The following is a 12,619-nucleotide window of genomic DNA, read 5'->3' as shown; positions in this document are numbered from 1 at the left end:
AACATTATGAAAATTAGTGACTGCTAAGCGTGGGATCAAAAAAATTGTCTGGATAATTACGTTGTTAAATAATAATTGAAGTATGTAGATTTTACTATTCCTTTATGTTGGTATCAAATTATATTTTTTCCAAATATGAATATTTTCTTTCAAAATAACATGTGTGGCCATTAAATAATGAAAATAAAACCATTAGAATTAGAATACAATAAACACTGATTATTTAATAATATTATGGACTTTTTTAATATAATTTTTATACTTGGTATAACATTTTTTTTCAAATCTAGTTTGAATTTTGAACAAAAGAATCATATATAATAAAAAAACATCTTTAAGATTAATGTAAAAAACGATTAGGTAAATTCATTGTAATTATAACTAAAAGTGTTTGTCATGACTTGATTACTGCTCCAATTTTTTTCATTATGTTGGTTATTAATTTTTAAATTGGTTTTTATTATGTTGGCATTCTGAGTATGATAACCAATCGAATGTATATACAGGGCAACCCGCAAAAGAAGCGATACAAAGCAAAGAAGTATAGATCTCAAAGAATTGGCTATAAATTTAATTTTAATATTAAAAAATGTTTCTCTGCGAAGAACAACGTGAATAGGAAGCAGCCTCTTTAGTTTTTTTTATAAATAAAATTCTTGAAATAATGTCTTTAGTTATTTTACATAGTTTTACGAAAAATTCAAGTTTTATAATGAAATTAGTTATAATATAGAAATAAAATTGACAGATAAAAAATATTTAAGGTCTGGTTACCTCTAAGTAATCCTTCAGAATAGTTTGATCGTCTTCTACTTACCAGTTTACCAAACTTGGTATTCCAAAGTTAAAGGGTTGAAAAGAAATACATTTTCACGAAATTTTATGCCCTATAATTATTTATCAGAGATGCAACTTGGTATAAACATTGGTCATAAATACATACATTTAATTTGTATGCTGGGAAAGTTAACTAAGCAACCTCAAGGGATGAAAATTTCCAAATGAAATTTTTCTTGTACATATTGTAAATTCAATAAGCACTTTCAGAAAAAACAGATCGCAAATATTACTTTTAAACTGTTTTTGATTATTCTCGTTTTGATTATGACATAAGCAGTATACAAAATTCAGTAAATCAACGTCCTTTCACTTACTGCATTTGCGAACTAAACTTTCTCCTCCTATTTGTTGCGAATCGAACAAATTTCTTGTATTGAAATTTGTAGCAACTCATATTTTGAAACACAAACTAATAAATTAGTTATATCTCGGAAGAAAATGATGGCATATTTATTAAAACAATTAAAACATCAAATATCGACGTATTACAATATATGCGACAAAAAATTTGTCCAAAACAAACATTAAAGCTTTACCAAAAGTCTTCAACTTCCATCTTCCTGATTTTATATCCACATACCTTTATAGAGTGCCATATAGAGCACAAAAGTTGTAGTGCTTTTTTGAATATGTATTTGAATATTACGTCAAGTAGAAACGTTTTTTTCTGTGTTTTATGGAGGTATTTTCTTAACTTGGACATATTCCCTTATAAGAAACTAAATATAGTGTTTCCGGAATATAATATAAAAGAACAGTTTTTCATTAGTCCAAGTTGGGTGCAAAATCAAAGCAAAAGGATTTCTTTTGGCTCTACAAGACATACATACTCAACATTTTGAAATTAGGACTTTCTAGAATTAAACGACTGCCTCAAAAACAATTCACTAGTAAAATCACTACAAATGCGATTTTTCAATGAATGTTCAGCTGGTACCTAATATTTTTGAACTTAATATTAGTACAGACACAAAACGAATTTTCCATACATTAAAATATGAAAAAAAAAATGAAATAAGCCTTTTTCACATTTTCAGAAAATAATCTGAATACAACAGAGTGAGTATAACTTGATATTTTTGTCTTTAACGAATTTACACAAAACGCATTTTATAAAATGGTGAGTATTAAAGCTTAATGAATATTTTCTCTATTATTTGCAATTATTTAAATAGATGCTTCACGTAGACCTTTTAGGCCTTTGATTCTCTTCCATTCTTTATTATTTTTTGCTTTCGTTTCCCAATTCTGAATTCCTTTTTCTCTTAGGTATTCCATCATGCTCTGCGTACCATCTTTTCCTTGTTCCTCCATGTTCTATGTTTATATTTTTGTTGCTCTAAAATCTGGCATTCTCTATTACTTTGGATCTTATTATTTTGCTTAGTTCTGCCTCCTTTTTTATCGCCTAGTACCTTTCTTAGTATTTTTCTTTCCTATAAATCTTCCTCTGTTTTGTAGAGATATAGCTTCGTTTTTTTGGAGATTTTTTGGGATCTTATTATCGCGTTCAGCGCTCCCAACTGTTTACTTTCCCTCGTCATATTTGCCTCCAGATTTGCGAGAGATTAATATTCAAAAATAATTATTTGAAATGTATTTCAAAAAGGGTAGGTCGTAACGATTTAAAATGAACTTAATATTGTGTTTTGTCGATATATTTTTCATCCACTTCTCACATAATGGAAAATGCTATAAAAAAAGTTTATAAAAGTATAAATAATATCTAAAAATTACCAAAAATGTTTAGTTAGAAATAGAAAACCAAAATAGAACTATATTATTAAATAGCTGTTGATTATTATATTCCAAAACAATTATAGTGGATTTATTATTTAATTGTAATTATGTAGTAAACAATTTAGGTCTTTTTTTTTCTAAAATAAATTTCAAAGGATAAAAGTCGAGAATCGAGCACGAAGTAACGCTCTAAGATCATGATCATGACATTTTTGTCAACAAACCAGCAAAAAGTTTCCAGATAACACATATTTGCATATTTTGCAAAACATAAATAATTAAATTAGACTAGATTACATATAGTTCTAAAGTTACTTATGACATCGTTTTCAGTTTTTATATAAATATTTTCCGCGAAACGTGATTACAATAAATTTATATCCATTAGGAAGGTCATTTTTTTTGTAAATACCCCGAAAATTTATAATTTAGCATCATAGGATATTAAAAAGTTTATACTAGAAAAAAGATAAATCTAACAAAAACGATATTTTCTATGAATTATCAAAAAATATCATTAATTAGAGTGAAATACTTTCCAAGTAACCAAGAAAATCGAATTAACAGATATATTACTTTGAATCTTGCTTTCTTTTGATCTCTTTTTTGATACGATTAAAATAATTATCATTTTACCTACCGACTTTCCATCTGAAACAACAAAAATTCTCAATTATCTTAACTTACTCTTTTCTTTATTCAAAGTATTAGTTTCCTTTTCGGCTACTGGTCCCCTGGAAAGCATATGTTGTTGTATAGCATGCGAAGTATTTGCCTGTCCTTTATTCCTGTGCTTACCACATTCAATACCGTTAATCACAACCACTATTACGAAAAGGGTAAAACACAATTTGAATATCCCCATATTTCGATCGGGGGGATACATTTTGATAGAGGGCATCTCGACGTATGGTCACATGACGCGCGATGTTGTCCGGAAAGCATCGTCCGTCGTACTGATTGATGTAGGTGCAGTTTCTTCCATCGTTCTGTAAAACAAACCTTAGCTTAGTTTCTTGGTTTACCTGAGCGGTACCAGTACCGCCGCGCCGTTGCCAAACTTAATAATATCGCTGCAAAGAGTTTCATTATTATTTAGATAAATATAAAATAGAATTTGTGGTTTAAAAAAAACCGTAGAAAATAGAAATGAATGGAAAACTCTAAAATGATTTCCAGGAAGAAATAGAAATATCAATCTAAATGTATAACGTAGTCGAAAAAATTATAGAAAATTGATAAATTAGAAGTATGATGGACAAAAAAACAATTTAAAGCTCACTTATAATAATATTTATAACAATAAACAGTTAAAATAGAAGGTCCTAACCAAAGCAAAGAAGTTCAACAAACAAAGCTATGAGGATAAAAAGATGATGAAGAAAAATCTGTATTCCATACATATTTTGGATATTGATTCTTTTTTTTTAAATCTTTATTCACCAAGCTGGAATTTCTGGAACCTTTGATGATATTCACAACCGTTAACACTGTTTATCTTCAGCCCCTGAAGGATAACTGGGTTAATATTAGTAGCAGTAAACTTTGTTTTCAGTATAAATAATCAATCACTAGGTATATTCGATCACTTTTTCGGCCAATTTTAATCGATTGATTGTAGACTTCAGCATTACTCATTATTCAAAAAAATCTTCTATACGATAATCTGATAATTTTGATAAGTTTTGGCATCGCCGCTAAACATCTTAGTTTACCTGGCCGGTACTGGTACAGGTGGGTAATAAAATGTTCATTTCGACGAAGCGGCAAATCGGGAGATGGTTGATGAGATGAGCTAGAAACTTTAACATGCATATTGGTCGTGTTAGGCAAGTGTGGTACAAGAGATGGAGGCGATTATGGGCATGTTTAATTTGATGCGGTTTGGGGTTAAGAAATTGATGACGTTAACTATAATTCATCTATGTTTTGTATTTAATTAATAGGTAGTGCAATTACTAATGAAGAATTATACGGGAGATTGATTTTCGAAAATATAAATACAAATTTTTAGGAAAAAAATATAATATTAACAAAAATTTTTGGTATATCAAATATCATTTATATGAGCAGATCAACCCTTTCCCATATATCAATCTGAAAAGGTGATGAGTAAAATTGAGTTTTTATTTTGTTTCTAAAAGTTCAGTAAAGTTAAAAACTTGAAATACTGTAATTTCCGGGCATTCGCAAAGGATTAATCAAGGGTATTTTTTTATTATTTTAGTTATATTATACAGGGGCGAAATTGGCAGCTCTTAGTTCATTTTATATCGAAATGTTTTCTTAGAATATGTTTTATGAAATAAAATCATAACTCAAAATCTTTGTTTTCTTTAAAAATATTATTTATTGCTGAAGAAAAAAAATAAACACCATAATTTATAATTTTTTTAATAAATTGAAACTTTTGTTGTAGGAAAGACTCGAATTTTTGTCGCACGAATTTAGAAACACACTGAATTTTACCAAATAGTCCTATGGAAATATCTCACAATTAGAATCTATTTTCATTTGATGCTTATTTCATCTATTTTCGCGGGTTTCTTCTGTAGCCTCTAGTTGATGTCTTTCAATGATTAATATCATCCATCCCACTTCTTTCCCTTTTCAGCGCGTGTTAGAAGGAACGTTCGTTTTTGCAACGTTGCCATTATCGAGAATGTTCTTAAATTAAAAGGCTTTTTTGTTGAAAATTTAGAATTTCTTAATTATTATGCAGCTAATTCCAAAAATTCTTAGAAAAAACAATGTTTTCTACCAATGTTTGTTCCAATATTTTATATAATATTGAACATTTGCTCGTTTTCAAAAAACTTAAATGTTGCTGATGGTATTTTGTTTTGTCTTGATGATAATAATTATTCAAAAGTTATTTGTCCATCTCTAGGACTCACTTTTGCAAATTTTCTTGCGCACAACTATAAAATACAATAATTAGTTAAAAAATGACTTTAAATGAAAAAAAAACCATCGAAATAAGATACAATCGTATCTGTTTATCAATTTATTTTAATTTGACAATATTCTGAAGCATATTGTGTAGTAAACGAAACTATACCTCGCATAGACTCAGAAAAGATTTAATTTTTCGTGTTTTAGAAACACAAATTGATCCGTACTCATTTGTCTTACACATAAAAAAACTCGTCTACGAAAAGCTCATATCAAAAGTTGATAACGTGGATTCTTTTGATGAAAGTTCTCTACGAAAATGTATCTAGTAGTAAGTTGGACTTTTTGAACCCCAATATTTAATTCCACTCAAGGAATGGAGTGTAGTTCTTACAATACGATTCCTAGAACTATTTCAGGTATGTTTTACATCAAAAAACACTTAGATATACTTGCAAAATCAAAGACAGTACAAATCACTGGGGTAATGTCATACAATTGGGGGTAACATCAAGCTACTAATATCGTCAACTGTTTTTGAGAAAAACTTCTAAATATTCATATCTACCTATAGATGAATCTGCGAGAAAATATCTTGATACCGCTTTCTATCGAATGTTATAGTTCGTATAATACGTAATTTAGATTTTTTCTCTAAATAAAACTATATCAGGGAATTTACTTGTAAACTATTCAAAGTGGCAACATCGCTATCTGTTAACCACTTATACATCTAAGAACTCGTGCTTTATTCTTCAAGATATTCAAGTAGAGATCATGATTGGAACGATGCGGCAAAAAATGTTTTGATATCACGTTAAAGGTCTTTGTCAGTGTGGAATTATTATAAAGTGGAGATCATAAAGTCAAGAGGTCTTTTAGAAATTTATTTTATTGTCCAACCTGGCCGCAAACCCGGACTTTTATTATATACAGGTATATAATAAACTCAAACATATTAGTATACATAATATATTCTTAAAAAAATGTTTTTGATTTTTTGTCTATTTACAATGAATAGACTCAACTTCATCTAAAATAATATATACGAACAAAATATTATTTTAAACAACTAGCAGCAACTATAAGAATCGCCTTTATTAGAATGCAAAAAAAGTGAAATTTCACTTCCATTCTTAATGAGATACTTATAGTTTTACCAATATATTTACCGAAGAAACTACCAGGGAAGAGAAAACACCGAATGCTGTTTTTGAATTGAATTTTTCTGTATTCAGTAACAATATTTAAGAAGAAAAATGTTATTCATATAAGAGAGAACTTGATTTAATTAAGATAAATCAAAGTATTGCGAAAATATTGACTGGCAAAAAAATAGATATATAGCTAATAAATGATTGGTGAAGAAAATAAATCCATATATAAACAAAACTACAATAATAACGAATATAACGACAATTGTTGCGGTAATTACACCATAACTTTCAACTTTCATTGCAGTCGAGTGCATTTAAACATATTTTCAACGTATTGGTTGTCTTAACAAAAACAATGAGATACCTTAAAGAACGCCTATGAAGTTGCAATTCTCTCGAGCATCGTTCCAGATAGTTTGAAATGTTTACACGTACGGTGGGGAATTTATAATAACCAGTAAATTGGAGTACTCCGTGGAAAATGGACGTCTACAACATCATTTCGAAAAAGAAGAATTTAACGGTCGTTGTTATTAGCGATAAAAACTTTGGATTATTTGTAGAATTCAAAACTCAAAATTTAGCATACAAATCTTTGATATTAAGAAAGTTAATTTTTATCAAAATGTCAAAATCCACTTTATTTAATGGACAGATTTTATCTTTTTAGTAATGGTTTAAATTAACAAGTGACATTTGGTAGAAACAATCTTTAACGACCGATCGAATTCGAGATCGATCCGTTTTATTCGTGACACGATTATTGGTTAAATAATAATGGAACCACTTAAAACTGGATCTTTTTCAAAATTCAGCAACTACAAGATTATTAAACGTTCGTTATTATAGTGCAATATAGGAAGAAGAAGAATACAAATCCTAACCTAACCAAACATATTTTTTTCTTGTAGATACAACATATATCTCAAACGTATACTAAGATATGTAAAGTACGGCGCCATCGTACCGAGAAACGTTCTTCATGTTATTGTTTCATTCCATCCATATTAATCGAAAAAAAAACGGTCGATCATGTTTACTAATTTGTAGATGTTAGAACTACTATGTCGTTATAAGCATTACTACGACTCGTTTTACCTTATTTGGTCGGACTCTACCATCAAGGTCGGAGCAATCCGAAATGTGATTTAATACAGAATTCATAATTTCCGTCATAGGGAGATCGAATATAACGAAGAAAAGATAATAAGTAACTTCAACCGTTATAGAAATGACATCTTGACAAAAAAATTAGAAATGTAGTAAAACAAATTTCGGCACGTGAAAATTTTCTCGTACGACTTCTCGTTTCTGAGGTGCTTTCACAAGTAACTGAAAGGTTCTCTATATGTTATTCAATCTATTTAAAGTAGAAAAATCGGTTACAAAATACGATTCTCAATTGAGCTCATAAATTATGAGATCAAAAACGAATTTATTAATTCTACAATAATTTTAACCGGTTTTTACACTCAAAAAACTGAACGTAATACAGTGCAGCCCTCATATTTGAATTTAGCAACCAAATAATTATTGTTCAGGACTATTTTTTTCCATAGGTTGGAATTTATTTAAAGAAGACGCGACTACGACCTGGTTAGGTTATAAAAATAATGTATACAAGTCAGTAAAAAAAAATCTAGACTCATTCGTGAATAGTACATTGAGCCAATGCTAAACATTCCAGTTCTAACGGTTTTCGTCAAGCTTGCAGTCTTCAAAATCTATTGCATGCAGATGTATTAATTCTAGAGTAGTTAGTTATTGATCGGCGAAAAAAAATAATAATAGACACAATAGAAATCTTAAATAAAGTTGTAGGAAAACGTGGTTTTAGCAGAACAAACTGTAACAAATCGAAAGAAGTTATTGAAACAATAAAATATGGAACGATTATGTACCCGAACTTGTTGCACAAGGACATACGTAATCATCCTTTAGAGATCCATAATATTCAGCATTCAGCAGACAGACATTTCAAAGCAAATTTAGATAAATAAACACGTGTAATTGATTAATTTACTATTTGTAAATCTATAGTCCCAAAGACTAAGCTTATAAAATATTACAGATCATAAAGGAGCTTCTTTAAAAAAGAAGATGACCCAAAATTCAAATAAGAGTATGTTAAATTAATAATTAATGTATAATTAATACTTTTGTATGCAATAGATTTTGAAGACTGCAAGCTTGACGAAACCCGTTAGAAGTGGAATGTTTAACATTGGCTCAAAGTACTATTCACGAATGAGTCTACATATTTTTTTAACTGATTTGTATACATTATTTTTATAACCTAACCAGGTCGTAGTCGCGTCTTATTTAAATAAATTCCAACCCATTGATAAAAATACTTCTGAACAATAATTATTTGGTTGCTAAATTCAAATATGAGGGTTGAATTGCATTACGTTCAGTTTTTTGAGTGTAAAAACCGGTTGAAATTGTTGTCGAATTAATAAATTCGTTTTTGATCTCATAATTTATGAGCACGTAGAGTGTATACAATTGAGAATCGTATTTTGTAACCGACAGCTACATGATTAGTCGTTTATTTACGATTTCAGTAAATTAACTTCCACCTATTCAAAACTCGAATTTTATAGTCTATTGTAAAGTCAGTAATAATATCTAGAATAAATATCGAATTTATAGGCCAGTCTGATTTAAATGAATTACTATTCGTACCTTGAATATAAAAATTATGCCATACAAGTCATATTTTATCTAATTTGAGAGATTTTTTTCAGATCTCCTAAATGATTTGATTTTCCCTACATGACTGATGTGTAAATTTTAAATGGAGTGCAGAAACGAACATTTTAGGCATATTTATTTGAAAAAGAAAGAAAACTGTTGTGGTTCACGAAGAATTGGTCTAAGAAATTCCGTTATAGAGATTTTTTCCTCAAAGATTTACTTAAGAAGATTGATATTTGGGTACCTCACGAATTGAAAGAAATTCATCTAAAACAAAGCCTAAACATTTGCTATATGGGTGATTCCGTTCTAACTGTGATTTTTTGTATTCAAAATTTCAAGATTTTAAAATTTAACTTTTCTAACTTTTTTATGCATATTATTCATCTATTTTACTGTAAAAATAAAACTCTAAGAGGAATTTACTACAACTTCAAAGTATCACGAGCAAGACACAAATGTCGGATTTTGAGTTCCACGGTACTGACTCATTTATCCACGGTACTGACATGGTAACTTAAGATATTAAACAACAAGTGCATCAATTTTCCTCAGTTTGATCATAAACATTAGAATTTATAAGGTAATTAGTTTAAATCATTTGTTACGACAAAAAAAATTAATAATTTATCGGTAAATTCTAGGAATGGACATGACACGGTACTGACATTCAAGTGATGTAGTATAAGTTTTCTTTAAGTGGCAAGTTATATTGTATAAAAATAATGTTTAAATATCTTAAGAATTATTCAATTAACACAAAATTTTTATTAATTGATTATTAATTAATGACTAGTACAAAAAAACAATACAGGACATTGAATATCACAGTTAGAACGGAATCACCCATATATAACATAAGCGAAATTAAACGGGTCCTTTCTTGAAAAGAATCATCACTGGTGAGGAAAAATTGATCATGTACAGTAACATAGTTCGAAAACGATCATGGACCACCACAAACCACATCGAAAGCTGAAAAATCAAAAAAATCTCATCTTGTCAGTTTGGTGGGATTTTCAAAGGTGTTGTTGTTTTTTGAGCTGCTTCCAAGGAACCAAACGATCAATTCTGATGTTCACTGTCAACAATTGATGAAACTGGATGAAAGGTTCAGTGTTCCACCTCGCACATCTTTGACAATTCGTGGGAAACTATTGGAGCTTGGCTGGGAAGTGATGTCACATCACCCATATAGCCCTGATTTGACACCATATGATAACCATGTATTCCGAAGTTTGCAGAATTCTTTGACTTTCACAAATGATGATGACCTTCGATCGTACCTGATTCAGTTTGATAAGGACCAGAAATTTTATTAGCGCGGAATCATGAAGCTGAAAGAAAGATGGCAAAAGGTCATTGAGCAAAATGGAAAATATATAATATGTAAAAAACTGTCACCAACCCAAAATAATAAGATATATCTCTATAATATCTATAAAACGATAGAAAATAATGAAAATAGAAGGATGTAAATTGAATTTTTAGTGTCTTTTCTTAACATTCGGTATATTATATGTGTATTAACTTTAGATAGTAATCAATTTTATTCATTAAATTATATAAAGAGTAAACATTCCTTCATCGTAAATTCTAGTAGATATTTTGGTGGCATTGAATCTTGATAGGACTCAAAATAAATTTATCTTTCGAAGAATTTCAAAAGTTTTCCACTCGAATTCATAATACGTCTACGGGGCGTAAATCATCGGAGTCACCACCAGGTGAGAGGGTCTCTCTCTTTTTTGACCTATAGAAAATTTACCTTCAGTTTTTAGATGTGACTTGTGTATTGGAAAGATGATTATTTTCAAATTTTCAACACAAAAGAAATAAGTTTCAAGTAGCAGATGGTTTTTTGAATACGAATAGATCACAAGATTTCTTGATGAAGAACTTAACATTTAGTGAATACGAGGGTTGCTACATAAGTTTTCAGATATTTCAACACTGATGTAAATACGTCAAATTTGACATGAGATCGTGACAGAAAGTGAATCAAAGATCTAATATTTTTTGGACTGAGAAGAAATCGATAATCAATCAATTTCAGATCGATCTTAACACATTCTCATTATCTTTAAGTTAATATACCATTTCAACGTCTTTAACCTGTAATTAAAAACTATTTCGGGCTTTACCGCCCTCTTCAGAAACTTTTCATGTATTGTTCTCTTTACGGTTGTTATTTAAGATGAATAGGAGCCTTTTATGTACCCAGCGGGTAAGAAAGTATTCCAAAATAAGTACAAAGAGATTGGAATTGTTTTCTAAAGCGGTAGGTATAGATTTACCGAGAGAATACCTGGTTTTTTGAGAAAGATGTAATTGAATTACAAAATTTCTATTGTAGATTCGTTTTTATCCAAACAGTTCGCTCTTTATAATAATTTTTATTATAATCTATATAGCTACTACTTTTTATTTTAGAATATTGATTACGAGATAAAAAACCCGAGATCCAAGAAACGCGGAATCAACCTGCACTCAACTAGGGATTTTTATGAAAACAAAAGGTTTGACGTCTTGACAAGTGGAATTTATCGTTGATGACCCCATAGTGAGCTTCATAAAATTCGGGGAACGATTCCAAACGGAGCAATTAAATACATTAGACCCCGACTGTTATTTTTTTAACAATAACCCCAAAACCGATCTCGATTTGGGATTCAGATCTTATGTCACATTCTGTAATTATTTCGAATGTCGAGTATCCATAAAAGTAGTTGCAAAGAATCAACACATACAAGGCTATTTCATAGTTATTAAATAATTATGTTCTTCAGAAATAGAAATATAATAATTATTATTAGTTATATAGTTGAAATAGGTCGGAAATTGTTAGGTAATAACCTTGATGATAGTTTTACCTGTGAGAATATATATTATATGCATATATTTTTTCAAAAAAAATCTTAACGCTTCAATTTCTATTTAAATAATTGAATTTAATATTGGTTTTTGAAGGTTGAAACCATTTTGTAGAATGAACCTTTTGAGAAATCGTGAAAAGATTTAGAAAAGACGGTTGGGAATTATATAATAAGCAGTTCAACCTTTTTTTTTGAATATTTATATATCCAATCATTAGATCTTAAAGTTAAACGAACAGCAAATGAGAAAGTGAAAACTGCGTTGACAAAAAACTTATTCAAAAACAAGTTAATTAAGAAAACAGATCCTTAACATAACCCTTTTCCATTTTGTGAACATCAATCTAGAAGAACGTTCCTTGTAATAATTATGATATTGGTTACATAGGAAAGGCAACTCACTATTCGTGA

The 12,619-nt window shown here is 29.3% G+C and overlaps 1 protein-coding gene across 3 annotated transcripts in view; it reads right to left on the bottom strand.

The window, feature by feature from the left end:
• Positions 1-12,619, bottom strand: part of LOC130903681 (epidermal growth factor receptor) — an 87,823-nt gene that overhangs the window by 13,470 nt on the left and 61,734 nt on the right. For 2 of the 3 annotated variants that reach the window (XM_057815907.1, XM_057815908.1), the window contains exon 2: positions 3,268-3,569. The exons of the other annotated variant lie outside the window; for it this stretch is intronic. In XM_057815907.1, the coding sequence (XP_057671890.1) occupies positions 3,268-3,481 (214 nt within the window). In that variant the 5' untranslated portion in view covers positions 3,482-3,569. The remainder of the gene's footprint in view (positions 1-3,267; positions 3,570-12,619) is intronic. 3 annotated transcript variants of the gene reach the window in all.

Source organism: Diorhabda carinulata, chromosome 2, assembly GCF_026250575.1.
Source record: "Diorhabda carinulata isolate Delta chromosome 2, icDioCari1.1, whole genome shotgun sequence".
Taxonomy (NCBI): Eukaryota; Metazoa; Arthropoda; class Insecta; order Coleoptera; family Chrysomelidae; genus Diorhabda; species Diorhabda carinulata.
Note: the sequence above shows the minus strand (reverse complement) of the source record. Positions and strands in the feature narration are given on the sequence as shown.